At 38.1% G+C, this 13,008-nt stretch overlaps 2 protein-coding genes across 3 annotated transcripts; one reads left to right on the plus strand and one right to left on the minus strand.

Annotated features, from left to right (window-relative positions):
- The first annotated feature begins 547 nt into the window (after positions 1-547).
- Positions 548-2,785, plus strand: LOC121747977. Its single transcript, XM_042142173.1, has 3 exons — positions 548-810; positions 1,033-1,096; positions 2,674-2,785. Exons 1-3 carry the CDS (start codon positions 593-595, stop codon positions 2,692-2,694), a joined length of 303 nt encoding a protein of 100 aa, XP_041998107.1. The 5' UTR covers positions 548-592; the 3' UTR covers positions 2,695-2,785.
- Positions 2,245-12,139, minus strand: LOC121747964 (protein ROS1A-like). 2 transcript variants are annotated; one of them, XM_042142154.1, is made up of 21 exons: positions 11,974-12,139; positions 11,867-11,877; positions 10,691-11,554; positions 8,540-10,222; positions 8,058-8,459; positions 7,222-7,312; positions 5,758-7,138; positions 5,580-5,659; positions 5,368-5,452; positions 5,200-5,291; positions 5,059-5,127; positions 4,922-4,958; positions 4,753-4,835; positions 3,989-4,510; positions 3,741-3,777; positions 3,603-3,660; positions 3,300-3,439; positions 3,060-3,125; positions 2,852-2,966; positions 2,724-2,762; positions 2,245-2,585 (listed from the first exon to the last, which is right to left on the minus strand). In XM_042142154.1, the coding sequence occupies exons 3-21, from the start codon at positions 11,433-11,435 to the stop codon at positions 2,467-2,469; spliced, it is 5,844 nt and encodes a 1,947-aa protein (XP_041998088.1). In that variant the 5' UTR covers positions 11,436-11,554; positions 11,867-11,877; positions 11,974-12,139; the 3' UTR covers positions 2,245-2,466. The 2 variants fall into 2 exon arrangements, with proteins under 2 accessions (XP_041998088.1, XP_041998097.1); XM_042142163.1 differs by lacking the exon at positions 11,867-11,877.
- Between the last annotated feature and the right edge of the window lie 869 nt (positions 12,140-13,008).

Genomic DNA, 13,008 nt, shown 5'->3' on the forward strand with positions numbered 1-13,008 from the left:
ATGGTCTCACTAAACAATTTCAACTACTTTTTCTCTTTTTCTCTTATTTTATCAATTAAACATTAAAACCCGTGCCAACCCTAAAGAGTATATTTCTATGAAAAGGAAAGAGTATATTTTATCTAAGAAATTAAACACGCAGTACATTTTTCAATCATGTTTGTTAACAAACCCGCGACGAATTTATCTTATGTGAACAAAAGGTATCACTTAATGACGGTTCGATGATCAGGACATCAGATCAATCGAAGATAAAATATTATTGGGGAAACTCTTTATTGTACTCACATGTAAATAATTAATTTATCCGTACTCGCATGTAAATAATTAATTTATCAATCAATTACTAATATAGAAGCGTTTCGTAACTGTTTCTGTTAAAAGTAATGGTTTCGTAGTTATTTATTGATAAAGTTGTTTAATCAAACTTTTAATTATTAATTATTCCTTAAAAAGAACTTTATATAGATCTTTCATTGCATATATAGAAAATGCTGCATTGGGTCGTAACTCATAAATTAGTTGCTAACAATAGTTGGGCTTTAGATCTAAAACGGCGAACCCAGTATCCCTAACCATCAACTCTTCAACAATGCGATTCAAATCTCAAACGCCGAAACCAAAAAAGGGAGGGAACTCCATAATCTGCAAGGCGGCAAAACTTAACCACAAACACCTCTCTCTCTCCAAGAGTCAAAGGACTACAGACGTCGAGCGGAAGTATTATCGGAAGAGGCAGTCCCTTCTAATCTACCGTCTCTTCCGACTCATCGCCGGGAGACCTCAGGCTGAATTCCGTGCTGTCAAACGGTACACACAAATATTAACTTTCTCCGTCGGTTACATACGCATTTACGAACTCTATTGGTGTGATATGGTCGTAGTTGGTTGATTCGATCTTAATCTCGAAAAAGCAGAGTGATGAGTTTTTCTCACAAACCTCATTTGAATGACGATAACGTTTTCTGCCTGTAAATTTAAAGTTCTCCGCCCTTGCCTTTTATACTTAATAGTTTTTTTTGTTGAGATTAGTTTGCGCATGCGAAGTAGTAGTTCCAGAGAGTACAACTATCCAACCGCAGTTCCGTTGTCACAGGTATCGGCTACAGTGTTAAAATGTGTGTTTTGAGCTCTGCTTTAGTGTATTTGCAATATAGCCTCTTATAGCACAACGAGATTCTAAGTAGTAATCAGCAAAATATTTTGATAAGAGGTTTATTTGCACTAAAATTAGAAGATTGGAAAAGATTGCTCTGATATCTATGCATTCAGCCGGATTCATTCGAATTTTCTCATTACTAGTTGAATCACTTTTCCACTGACTAGCCTGGTGTTGCAATTGGGATTAGGGAATTGAGTTGTCCTCTAGCCTGAAGATCATGATAGGAATGAAGCACTTTTGAACACATCTTATTTTCCCCATCCTTTTTGAAAATGCTGAAAGATTTGTTTGGAAATGAACATCCGGTACAATAAGAAATGCATACGATACTCTCGAGCATGTATGCACATTGTTTTACTTGTGAACATTGAATAATGAGGTTGTGCATAACTAATCTCTGGGATATTATGGTGTAAGAGAAGTAATGCTACACACTGCTTCTCCGTGAAAGATGACACTTTCTCTAACGTCCTTGGGTTTGTCATGGCACTTGCTGTCTATATGTCTAATAATGCCCTAATTTCTTTTAAGTTTCCTTTTATTCTCTAGATGATCATTTGAGAAAAACTGTCGTTAGGTTACTATATGATATAGCAATAAAAGTCTAACTAATTCCGGATCGTTTCAATGAAGTGTTATGTTTATGCCTGGAAAATGTGTCTTTAATTCCACTCTTATGTAAAATCATGGTTTTCTTGATAAATTGGACAGAGTGTAGATCATGGACAGTTTATGATATTTATATTTTGCACATATGTTTTTCTAATGTAACTGTGCCCTTCAATGGTATATGGTAAAACTATGCCCTTCTAATGTAACTACGTCATAGAGGTTATACTGTTTATACTTTATACGGGTTGACTTCATTTGATGGAAAACAACACTTTCTTCCATTTACCAAGGATTGAAGTTATATATAATCAATTTTCTATCCCCTTTACCAAGTGTTGAAGTGCTATATAATCAATTCACTCTGCATTTAAAAATGTCCCCTAGTGATTCTCTCAGCCCATCCAGAAGTGATATCTACCTTAACCATTGATAATGACAATACAGTGCGTCCTATCAAATTTATACAACTATTGTTCAAATTTCAATTAATCTTATTGCAAGCAACAAATGAAATGAAACGGCAATTCCTAGATCCCTACAAGATGCCAAGATTCAGTAGTTGGTAATAAAATGTGATAATTCGCAATGTGTACAACCTAGACATTCATTTATATGATACAGGCAAATCCACCATGCTATTTGCTCTTAGCTGCTCACTGTTCAACCATGGCCTAACTAACTGCTGTCTATGCCTAGCTCTCATCTGTCTTCCCTTTCCCTTTGGCTAGCTTGCTGGCAGGGAAGTGCAATCTGGCAATCAGGGGACGAGGAGCTCTAGTTTTCCTGTCAAAGCCCCTAACACAGACAAACCCTGAAATAAGAAACATCAGCTAATTATGACATACATGTTGTAAAATGATTGCTCTTATGCTCTCTTATGTTTTTTCTTAATGTACAAGGTACTAGTGCATGGAGCTTAAATGAGAACATCATTCAAATCCAGACACACCTCTCCAGAAGCAGTACTGGATTCCCTCCGTGGACAGACCTGATGAGCAAAAACAAAACTAGGTATTGTTAAACTTTCTGAAACCAAACCTCCATGTCTAGTTATTAAACTGTATCTTCCTCTGTTACCTTTAAAAATAGTTGGTATTGATGTTCCAAAGTACACTGTTCGCCTTGGCAAGTTCCATAACCACTTTCTTGGTATGTCCATTGGGGATAGGCTGCTTTCATGGTCAGAAAATACCTACAAGTGTCGAAGCATGCATATAAAAACCAGTGCAATAGTATCTTTAGTGAACAAAATATTAATTTGAATGAAAGAATTTGTCCTACTGACCTCATTTACTTGAAAATATGTTCCATTTAGTGGAAAGCTTCCTCGCATGGCTGTTCTGCATGGTATCTGTGATGTTGAATGTTAGATTTGTTAGCTGAGGAAATCAAGTCTACTGGTACTGCGATCAGCAGCATAACCATAAAAGTCTAATTTAAACAGAACGCAAATAGGATCAGGGAAGATGTGTATTAGTATTGCTCCTTAAACACAATTTCATTGCTACTATGATAGTATCTGTACCAGAAGAGTTCCCCTAACAGTTTGAGAATTTGCTTCTCGTGTGCAATTGCATGATGCACAGGTTTCATCTGTGCAGAGCTTCTCGAGTTCTTGGGAGCTGCATCTTCTCTCGGGTGGTTCAATAGAATCCATTGTTTCACCTGGCACAGAGCATTTATCAGAGCTGGATACTCTTAAAATAACTGAGTCAAATGGTGATTCCATTTTCAGTCTTTAAGATCTTTTGATACAGTTTTCACTATTTCGAGCAATGGGTAGTTTACTTCATTGTTTTAGGCATTTTTAGGGTATGTGTTTTCATACCTGGGGTCCATATAGCAAGAAGGTAGGGACAAGGATCGTCAGGTTCCCGTTTATCCATCTGCATTTTAAAAATTTGTTTTGAGTCTGAAAAACACCTTATGCCATTATGCATGTTTGTTATAAGATAGAATCACTAACCCCTTCTAGCAGTGGATGCGAATCTGGAAGCTCATAGCTGTACAAAGAGAAAATGATCATAAGATGCTCCTGATTATCAAACATGTCATGTCTAGACTACCTAAACTTCATTCTTAGTTTGAATTATATGGAATCCTTTGAGCTAGCTTACTTCTATTAGGAGCATGGTCATGCTCAATATTTGCTGTTTAACACCTGCATTAGTTGTGTGACTTCCCAAGCTTAAGATGTTAGGATTGTCTACTTACACATGATGCTCTGTTCTGAGTCGGCTAACATTTTTAAGCTTTGGTACTGGTATTGAAGCAGCTTCTGAAGTTAAAGCTACTATGGCCTTCGACATCTCTCCTTCCTGCAGTTCTGAATTTTGCTGCATGATTGTCTGCAGATTGTGAGTGAACTCTTCCATGTTCAGTTGGATGGTGGGGATCTCATCAGGATCTTCACCAAAAGCACTCTCAATATCACATTCTGGATCTTGCGTATAATCTGGTTCTGGTGTGGTGGGAACTTCGATTATAGGCTCTGGTGTTTGTGGCTCTTCAATGATGGGCATAGAGTTGCTTACTCTAGATCTAGGATCCATTTCTTCAGTTTGAGGAGATGTCAACTGCAAGTTGCCTACTCTAGATTTAGGATCCACTTCTTCAGTTTGAGGAGATGGCAATTGCAAGGTATCCATACTTCTGATTGGATTTTGATCAGCTTTCTTATTTTCAGTTGCACACACAATACTTTTGTCCGGTGGTGCTGGGAGAGCAAGTCTTGCACTACAAGCACGTTCATAAGATTCCATAAATCAATAACGTGGTTTACTCATGTCACTGTCTCTAGGGAATCAATTCATTATTGATCTAAAAATTTATATATATTGTTGATGTAGCTTCACGAATGCATTTCTAGTCTCTTTCTTAATAGTTAGATTTAATCCAGGATTCTTGAAATCGTAATCATGTAACAGAAATACTAATCCAGAATTTTGAAAGGGAGTTCAGTAGTGTATGATACAAACCTTGCATATGCACTTGCGAAGTGCCTGCATTCTCCCCTCATTGGACATGCATTGCAATTTGGCCTGCTCTTTGTGCAAAATACCTGACAAAATAATAATTTGTATTATGTTTTAAATTTTACAGGGTCTCTTGGGATATTTATGAGATTCTCAGATAATCATGCCACACCTTTCCAAAAGTGATCATTTGATAATGTAGTTCATATCTGTAATGAGAGAGAGAGAGAGCATGAAAAGTCAATGAAGGGTAATTTGTATTGTAATGTCATTATTAAGCATCAATCTGAAGAAGAAAATATTAATTACAGTGTTTTTTGATCAAGCTTGCAGAGCCTGGGCCACAGATATTTCTGAATTGACTCCAGTATAGGGTACCTAAACAAAAAAAAATCAGCTGTCTAGTTGTACATTGTCATGGGAAAATATGTCGAGTGTGTAAATACTCACAGTTCTAGTAAATGTAGCTGAAGTGACTCAGGCAATGGCTGAAGAGGTACCCATCCTAATCGTACTGCTATACGGCCAACATTGGTGTCGACCTTTTCAATTGTTGCAGATACAGTTAATAAATTTCTCTATCTTTAAGTAAGACATTGTAAGTGAGGTTAGACTTACTGGAAAGGCAAGGTGATGAAGAGTCAAAAGCCGTACACACTCCACACTCTTCAAACCCAAACCTCTTACACTCAATAGGTACTCTCTGGACATTGAAAGCAACAATTAGGTGCTTTGCTTATGCTGTTTTGGATCTATGGACATAGCTCACATAAAACAAACTCCTATTTTCTTCTTTTTTTTGTTCTGAGAAAATAATAATGCAAACTTACTTTGCTTTATCTGGTGGAACATCCCTAAGCCATTCCAGATCAATACTTCCATGGTCTCTAACTAGGCGGTTGAGGAAATCCTGCACAGTTGTTCAACAGAGGGTCAGCTATAAATGGGAGCTTTCTAGCTACCTTTGCAATATATAGTAATGAGTTTCCACAACTATCTGTTGGATACCTTGATTCTTTCTGCCAGCATATTGTTCATTCCCCTTTCTTTAATAGTTTGAGCGATCTCGTTAACATCTGCACATCGAATGGCATCCCAATCCACCGAGTCCAAGGTACAGTCTGTTCTTTCTCTTTTTCGTCCACCAAAGAGTGCCTGCTTTCTCAATTGATCCCAATCAACTTTGGTCTCCTTCTCTTTATTGATTCTTCCTCTTGATTTGGGTCCATTAATCGTCTGCTCAGTATGGCTATTGAGGTCATTCTTATTTGAGTTTACTTCCTTATGCTCTGATTTTTTTAAACTGTCAATGTTGCTACTACTACCTGTAGCATCCATCAGATTTTGATAGGTGGTTTTTTCTGAACCCCCCTGCATCTTGTTCTTTGCTGGTGCTTGTCCTCTTTGATTGTCAACTTTCATTTGATTTATCCCAATTTTCTCATTGCTGCTTGAGTGAGCAATTGTATTGGGAAGATTTGGAACCCCAAAACTTATAGTGGACTTCTGTGATGTTGCTCCTGATGCAGATTCTGAAGACAGGTCACTTATTTCAGCCCCACAAAGTTCTTTCTCACTGGAACTATCTGTGAACTTGCTGTTTTTCTGATGCATGTCAAAGTCTGGTGATTTTGCTCCCAAATCTGGCACATGACACAAAGACGTCTTACTATAGGATGCAACAGTTTTAGCAAGCACTGTAGGATTTTCGAAATGATCTTCATTCTGCAAGCTGCAAGGCAAGCTTTCTGATGGTATATAGCATCTTTCATTAGGCTTTCTTTTGTCACTGCCTTCTCCATGATTCCCATGTAATACATTGTCTGCAATCTTTAGAAGCTTTACGAATGATGTGTGGCTAGTCAACCAATTTGGTTTAACCCCAGCTTCCGGCTCTTCTTCTGTGGTGCTCAATAGGCAAGAATCACTTTTTCTATTGGTTTGTGCGATTGGCGAAACTGCAGAGTTCTGAGATGAAATCTCTGGAGTCTGAGAAGAAAGTGTGTCTTCTGTATCTCTGCCATCCTCGTTCGAACTCGTGGATCTGTTTGCTATAATTTCACAGGAAATAATGGGAGCAATAGAAGTATCTGTCGATTGACCTCTGAAGTTGCCTTGTAGAAAACTGTCACTGCCGGAAGCATTCTCAGAGGGCTTCATACTGTTCGATTCTCTAATACTGCTGTCTTTAAAATCTTGAAGCGTTTTAGTATTGCCGCTGCAATCTGTCTCATTTAAGATCTCTTTGGTCAGAATAAAGGTCCCATCAGAATCAAGCGCACAGATTTCAGGGTCATTGGTTGCAGCATCTGATCTTTCACTGTGTAGTTCTGCAGAGTGGATGCTTGGCCTGGCAGGGAATCTAGCAGCAAGTGACATAAAGGCAGAGCTGCAGCATAATGCAGATAGTGAATTTGTTATCTTCAGTTCAGAACCTGGGCAAAGTACATAGCTAGTTGACAGTAAACTAACCTGGAAAGATGATCTGAAACATTCTGAGTGAGGAAAACACCAACTACTGAGTCAAGAACTGATCCCTTCCATGGAGAAAAACGTCTGTCTCCTGTAGAGGAAATCACCGTGTTTAGGGTTACAGATTTCAATGATACGAAAGTAGATAATATGGGAAAAAGTTTCAAATGCAGCAAAGTACAATCTTTTGATGACAACTAAAGTGTAAGTAAATTTATTCATCGTCCACTTCAGTGAAAAACCAAACCAATATTGACAGTTACTATGTTATAAGGTGCTCGATACATGTATAGTGCGTACCTTTGTATTATTCAGTCATCCTAATACTTCCCTCTAGGTTCTGCTGTGCTTCTAGGAAGCAATCATGTTTTTATTCTGTCGATAGAGATTTCTTAACTAGAATATAGTTAAATATATGAAATCTGAGAGGGATGGTGTATAGAAAATAGGTGATTTTGCCATTATTTACTTTAGGTTTTGGCATCTTGTTGAAGAGGTCTCCGTGCGGTGAGCTCATACAGTTTGCAGAAGAGGGGGGGAGGAGGAGGGGTGAGGTGGTGGAGGGGACGCGAATTGATGACTCGTGCTGCAGTGTGCACAGTACGCGTGTGCACATGAGTCTTTTTCTTTGTTGAGATACTGAGGATTGTAATATGGATAATATGGAGCAAGATTTCTTTTGAGTGCACAACTTATTGTTATTGTCACATCTTGGCTCTAAGCATAGTTAAACATGTAAATAAATAGTATAATCAATAATACCATTTCTATCTTAGTTATTGTGTAGTGAGTCAAAGAAGAGCATTGAATAGGTAAGTATATGATTGTGAGATCACCTTGTACAAGATGCATGCGAGCAATGAACGAGTCTGCTCTTCCGATGAACACTCGTCGTTCTTCTTCCCACCATTTTGTATTTTCCTCAGTGGTCCCATCAATGCCTTCACTGTTTATATTTTCTAACAAAAGTTTCCACACTCTTGTTGTTTCATCATCAAGTTCAACCTTAGGCCTTGGTTTTCTTCTTCTCACTTGATCAAATGAAGCATCAAAAGGGACAACAGCTCCAGAATTCTGATATGGAACAAGGGCATAATTCTCGTTATAATATTTTCCGAGAAATGCATTATACTTTTCTCCTGTTACTCTGCTTTCGGCATTTAGATCTAGTCGTCTGAGTTTATCAGTGATTGAATCAACTAGAGGTATGCTTTTCCATGTTAGAGCCAGTGGTGGTCCTGCATCATAAGTTGAAAGTCAGTCAAGCATATCTAAATTGTAAGTTTATTGATATTAGTATCACATGCTTTATCAGTACCCATTGAAGTGCGAGCAAAGTTTTGGTGATTATACAAATTTTGCACTGTTGAATTGATATGCATGCTTCTCTTTGAGCGCTTCTTGGTTGCCATTGTTGATCGGGTGCCAGCTACAAGAGCTTCGATGCATGTAAGGGGTTCGTTGAGACTTTCAATATTTTGTTGAGTTCTGGAAACTGTTGCAGATCTGCTCGGAAAATTTGGCCATTGTTTACACTTTTCCATCAGTGAAGCTACATTCCTCTGTCGGGTAGGGGCTTTTGATCTTCTTCTCTTCAATTTTTGCATGCACCCTAAAGCTAACAGATCTTCAAAGACCTGCTTTCCATTCTGAATGCCTTCAGTTGCATATTTGGTTGTTTGCAGATTAATACCCTGACTTTGGGCACCATAAGATCCCTGATTAGTCTGCGACATAAACAGATTTTTTGCAAGTTTCCCACCATTGTCTGGGTACGATGTAATCTGCATGCTGGATGTTACTGTACTGTATACCTTCTCTGTCCTCTTTTTTTTATAGATAGCTGGAAAACACAATCCAGGTATGCCATCATCTGCATTCTGTGTATAAGAAGAAAGGTACGCCTGCAGAGAATTATACAATATTCCCGATTCATTTCTATTGCCAAGTGCTGCTTCCTCAGGTTTATCCATGTTTTGTCTTTTTAAACATGTGCTGCTGTTGATGGAGTCACTGGGGCTTTTTGGTGTCAATTGGCCATCAGGCTTCATGCTCACTCTAACAGTATTAGCCTCTTTATCATGTGTAACGTCTGAGAATACTATTTGGCATTTCCCTATGGTAGACAAACTTTGATCTGTGGGCATGTTGTTTTCATTTAATGTATCCGGCAATGGGTTCTGGGGACGCTTCTCTGTTTCTGGTCGGTCTTTTGGGCCAAAGTTCCTAGCTCGCAATTCCCTTTCACAATTTGAAGTGGGGCAATCTGGGGAGATAGCATCTCTTACTGGGTCGTCCGAGTTGAAATTCAGAGATCTCCTGCAGGATCTTCGAGTACTCTGGGCCCCCTGTGTTTCTGTAGTTTCGGTGGTTTCCATATCAGTATCATCTTCAGAGTTACTGTTTCCTTTTCTTCTTCTGTGCTTTCTCTTTCTTACTGGAGTTTCGTTAGAACTAGGAGTTTTATTAATAGGCTCTGTTCCATTGGTTTCCCCTCCTAAGGGACCGCTAACAACATTTTTCCGAACATACTTCCTCTTGACTCTCGTGTTGTCCTGAGGAACACTAGTTTTCTGCACACTTGATTTAGGAGTTCTCTTTTTTTGACCTTCAATTATGACCTTTGGTCTGTGCTTTTTCCTCCTAGTCTTCTGCTGAGGGGTTTTGAGCAAATAAGCTTCATCCATGCCTCCCTTGTCAGGCTTGTGATTCTCCTGCAACTCTGTCGACGTGACTTCACTCAATTGATCGTTCACAAGAGGGGACATTCCTTTCTCATGTAGTCGCATCCCTCCTTCCCTGATAATGTTGTTTTCTCCCATAGGTGCTTCATCTATGGTTGAATGTTTCATTGCAGACTCCTGCTGGCCGTCTCTGTTTGTCTTCTCTGGTGTTATAGGTGCAAACTGGCACAGAGTACTCTTTCTCATAGCTGCATCGGTAATCATTCTGGGCGGTGAATTAAGATCGAGTAAGTTCCGAGAGGCGATTGAACGGCTATCTGTTAGACACAAGATGAGATTCATATTTAGTAGAGGAGACAAAATATAGCATGCATAGAGAGGCATTCCTTAAGATGCATGCCTTCAGCTAACTTCTCTTTCGCTGTTACTTTGGTTTTCTACACCAAGGAATGCTTTTTGCCATTTTGATACGCAATGTTGCATGATACATTAATGCAAACATTTTAGCTGGCTTTCATAATTAATCCTTGCACTAATTCTTGTGTGTTTAGGATAATGTGAAGTGGCAATTTTTTCTTCTCATATTTCAAACTCACATTTTAGCAGGGCTTCAGGCTTTTACAACTTTGTAAAAACAACTTAGCAAATCAGGGAGCTTCAAGTTTTATTTAATGGGTTGAGGGATTGATTCATGGCTAAAGTTTCTTTACTAGTGATTAGTAGAATAGATACAAATCTATGTAGTTTTTTGTGATAATAACGTTTTGATCAAATGGTGAACTTACCAGTGACACTGTTTGCTATTCTCCATTCAGCATCAAAATTTGCTCCAAGCATGGTGTGTTGCTCTTGCATGGAGGTACTTCCAGAGCTCATAGTGAACTGCCTTCCCTCAACTCCCGGATGAAAACTGGAAGTTGAAACCCCACTCCTGTCAAGTGGTTCTTCTAGCAAACTATGGTCAAACTGAGGGTGAAAAAAGGCACTACTGCTTGTGGCAAAATTACTCTGCTTGAGGGCATTCCCCTTTTTGGCGTTCTCGCCAATCACCTTCATGAGACTCCCAAATGAGACAGTTGACCATTGGTCTGGGTCATTCATAGTCGTAGAGAGGTTGTCATACGTGCTAGAACCTTTTCCAAACAGGTGCGAATTGGCAGCATCTCCGGCTGCCCAACTCTCGAAAGCAATCAAATTATCCTTGTAAACTTGGGAATTGGTGGTCATGCTCGCGTGCCAGTTGGAAACTGTACTTGCATTGTTAACACCCATTGAAGCATAATATGCAGGGTCTATCTGGCTTTGTGTGTGTTGCACAAATTCTTCCGACCCAAGGACACTTGCTTGAGCCGTCTGAGTAGTAGAAGCTGATCTTTCCCTCTCTAGGCAATTCGCCTGCTCAGTCTGATTTTCTCCCCAATTTGTGCAGATCGGTGTCAAAGTGGCTTTAGCTGGGGTTGCCGGAATCCATGAAGAACCGATCTGAAGCTCATCTGGTTTTGAAGCTGTATCTTCTCGCCTAACTGACATCTTGCTGTAGCAGGACTGGTAAAAATCCTATCTTGGCTTCTTCAGCTGCAATTTTAGGAATTCTTTTGCTCTCTTAAAAAATTGCAATTGCTCAACTACATTTCATGTCATTAAATTCACTGCAAATTTCGAGTAAAAAAGAATCAGGAATAGCCAAAAAATTGGTTCCATGCAGCAAATTATGCAAGAATACTTTCCCTCACAATACCAAATCCAAGATGACAGATCTCGTAAAATAAAAATTCAGGAATGTGAAGCTTGTTTCTATGATAGAGATGTACATAAACAGGGAGTAGAGGACATAGGAAGCTCAGTTGATTGTATATAAAATCACACCGAAAGCAAATTTTTTGTAAGATGAAAGATATGCAGTAGGAATAAGTTTGGGAAATGGAGATAATCTGCTGTTAATTCGTAAATGCCGTTCTTACCAATTCTGTTCCTGATAAAAAAAAAAAGAAAGGAAAAGAAAAGGTATAAGAAAGCTACAAGAGGCGGTATATACTGTTGAATTGGAAAGTCTTAGCATAGAACTCACCTAAGAATCGATCTCAGATGAAGATCTCCTATCGATTGTCGATCGAAAGAGGATTTGAGAGCACAGCAAATTCGCAGATGGGTAGAGAGAGGGAGAAACAGACAATTAGAAAGACCAGGGCTTCCTATTAGAGAGAGAGAGCCTTGAAACTGATAAATCCTTTTCTTTTTTGTTTATATTTTTTTTATCTTGGTAACCACTTTGATAGGTGTTTCATTATGATATCGGTTCCGTTTTCTCCATGTCATGCGACGCGCGAGATTCAGCGTTATCGGACTGAGGATATAATAAAATAATAATATTTTGAATTTCATTGATCAAAATAGTTTTGGTGTTGAAATAAATAGATATGACTGCAATATCTGTATATTGTAATTTTCAGTACGACAATGATGTACTGAAAATTTAGTATATACATTTTTAATTTATACCGTAAATTTATGGTATATATCAAATATTTGGTATATTTTGATACTAATATACACCAATAATGTGGCACTAGTATATAGTAGTAATAAATTTTCACATGCATAGTATATATAACAACATGATATAAGTATAATGATATTTTGGTATGTCAAGTTGACATCTAACTATATTGTAAAAATATAAATACGATTTTGATATAGCGATATCTTGGTATATCGAGTTGGTATTTTATAAAAATATAGTATTCCTTTCGTCCCACTAAAAATGACTATTTTTTCTTTTTAGTTTGTCTCAACTAAAATGATCTATTACTAAAAATAGACACACCTTTATCTATACTTTATTCATTCTCTCTTACTTTATTCACTCCCCCTTACTTTATTCTTTCCACTCAACACATAAAATTAAATTGCATGAAATTTCGTGTCGCACAAGGATTGTGTCATCTTCCTTGAATCGGATGGAGTAGTACTATAACAGGATGAGCTGTGAATTTAACGTACTGTATTTGAGATGCTATATAAATCAAGTTAGCTGAATTGTTTACATAAAGGATGCTGGAGTATATTATGGGCAGTTAAGATTATCTTGTTATATTCTAGGGTA

Source organism: Salvia splendens, chromosome 1 (genome assembly GCF_004379255.2).
Source record: "Salvia splendens isolate huo1 chromosome 1, SspV2, whole genome shotgun sequence".
Lineage (NCBI taxonomy): Eukaryota > Viridiplantae > Streptophyta > Magnoliopsida > Lamiales > Lamiaceae > Salvia > Salvia splendens.

Coding starts and splice junctions, on each gene's coding strand:
- LOC121747977 (XM_042142173.1), top strand. CDS start 593: ATGCGATTCAAATCTCAAACGCCGAAACCAAAAAAGGGAGGGAACTCC. Junction 811..1,032: donor GAATTCCGTGCTGTCAAACG/GTACACACAAAT, acceptor TGTTGAGATTAG/TTTGCGCATGCGAAGTAGTA. Junction 1,097..2,673: donor CCGCAGTTCCGTTGTCACAG/GTATCGGCTACA, acceptor TTAATGTACAAG/GTACTAGTGCATGGAGCTTA.
- LOC121747964 (XM_042142163.1), bottom strand. CDS start 11,435: ATGTCAGTTAGGCGAGAAGATACAGCTTCAAAACCAGATGAGCTTCAG. Junction 2,763..2,851: donor AATACCAACTATTTTTAAAG/GTAACAGAGGAA, acceptor TTTGCTCATCAG/GTCTGTCCACGGAGGGAATC. Junction 2,586..2,723: donor CCAGTACTGCTTCTGGAGAG/GTGTGTCTGGAT, acceptor TTCTTATTTCAG/GGTTTGTCTGTGTTAGGGGC.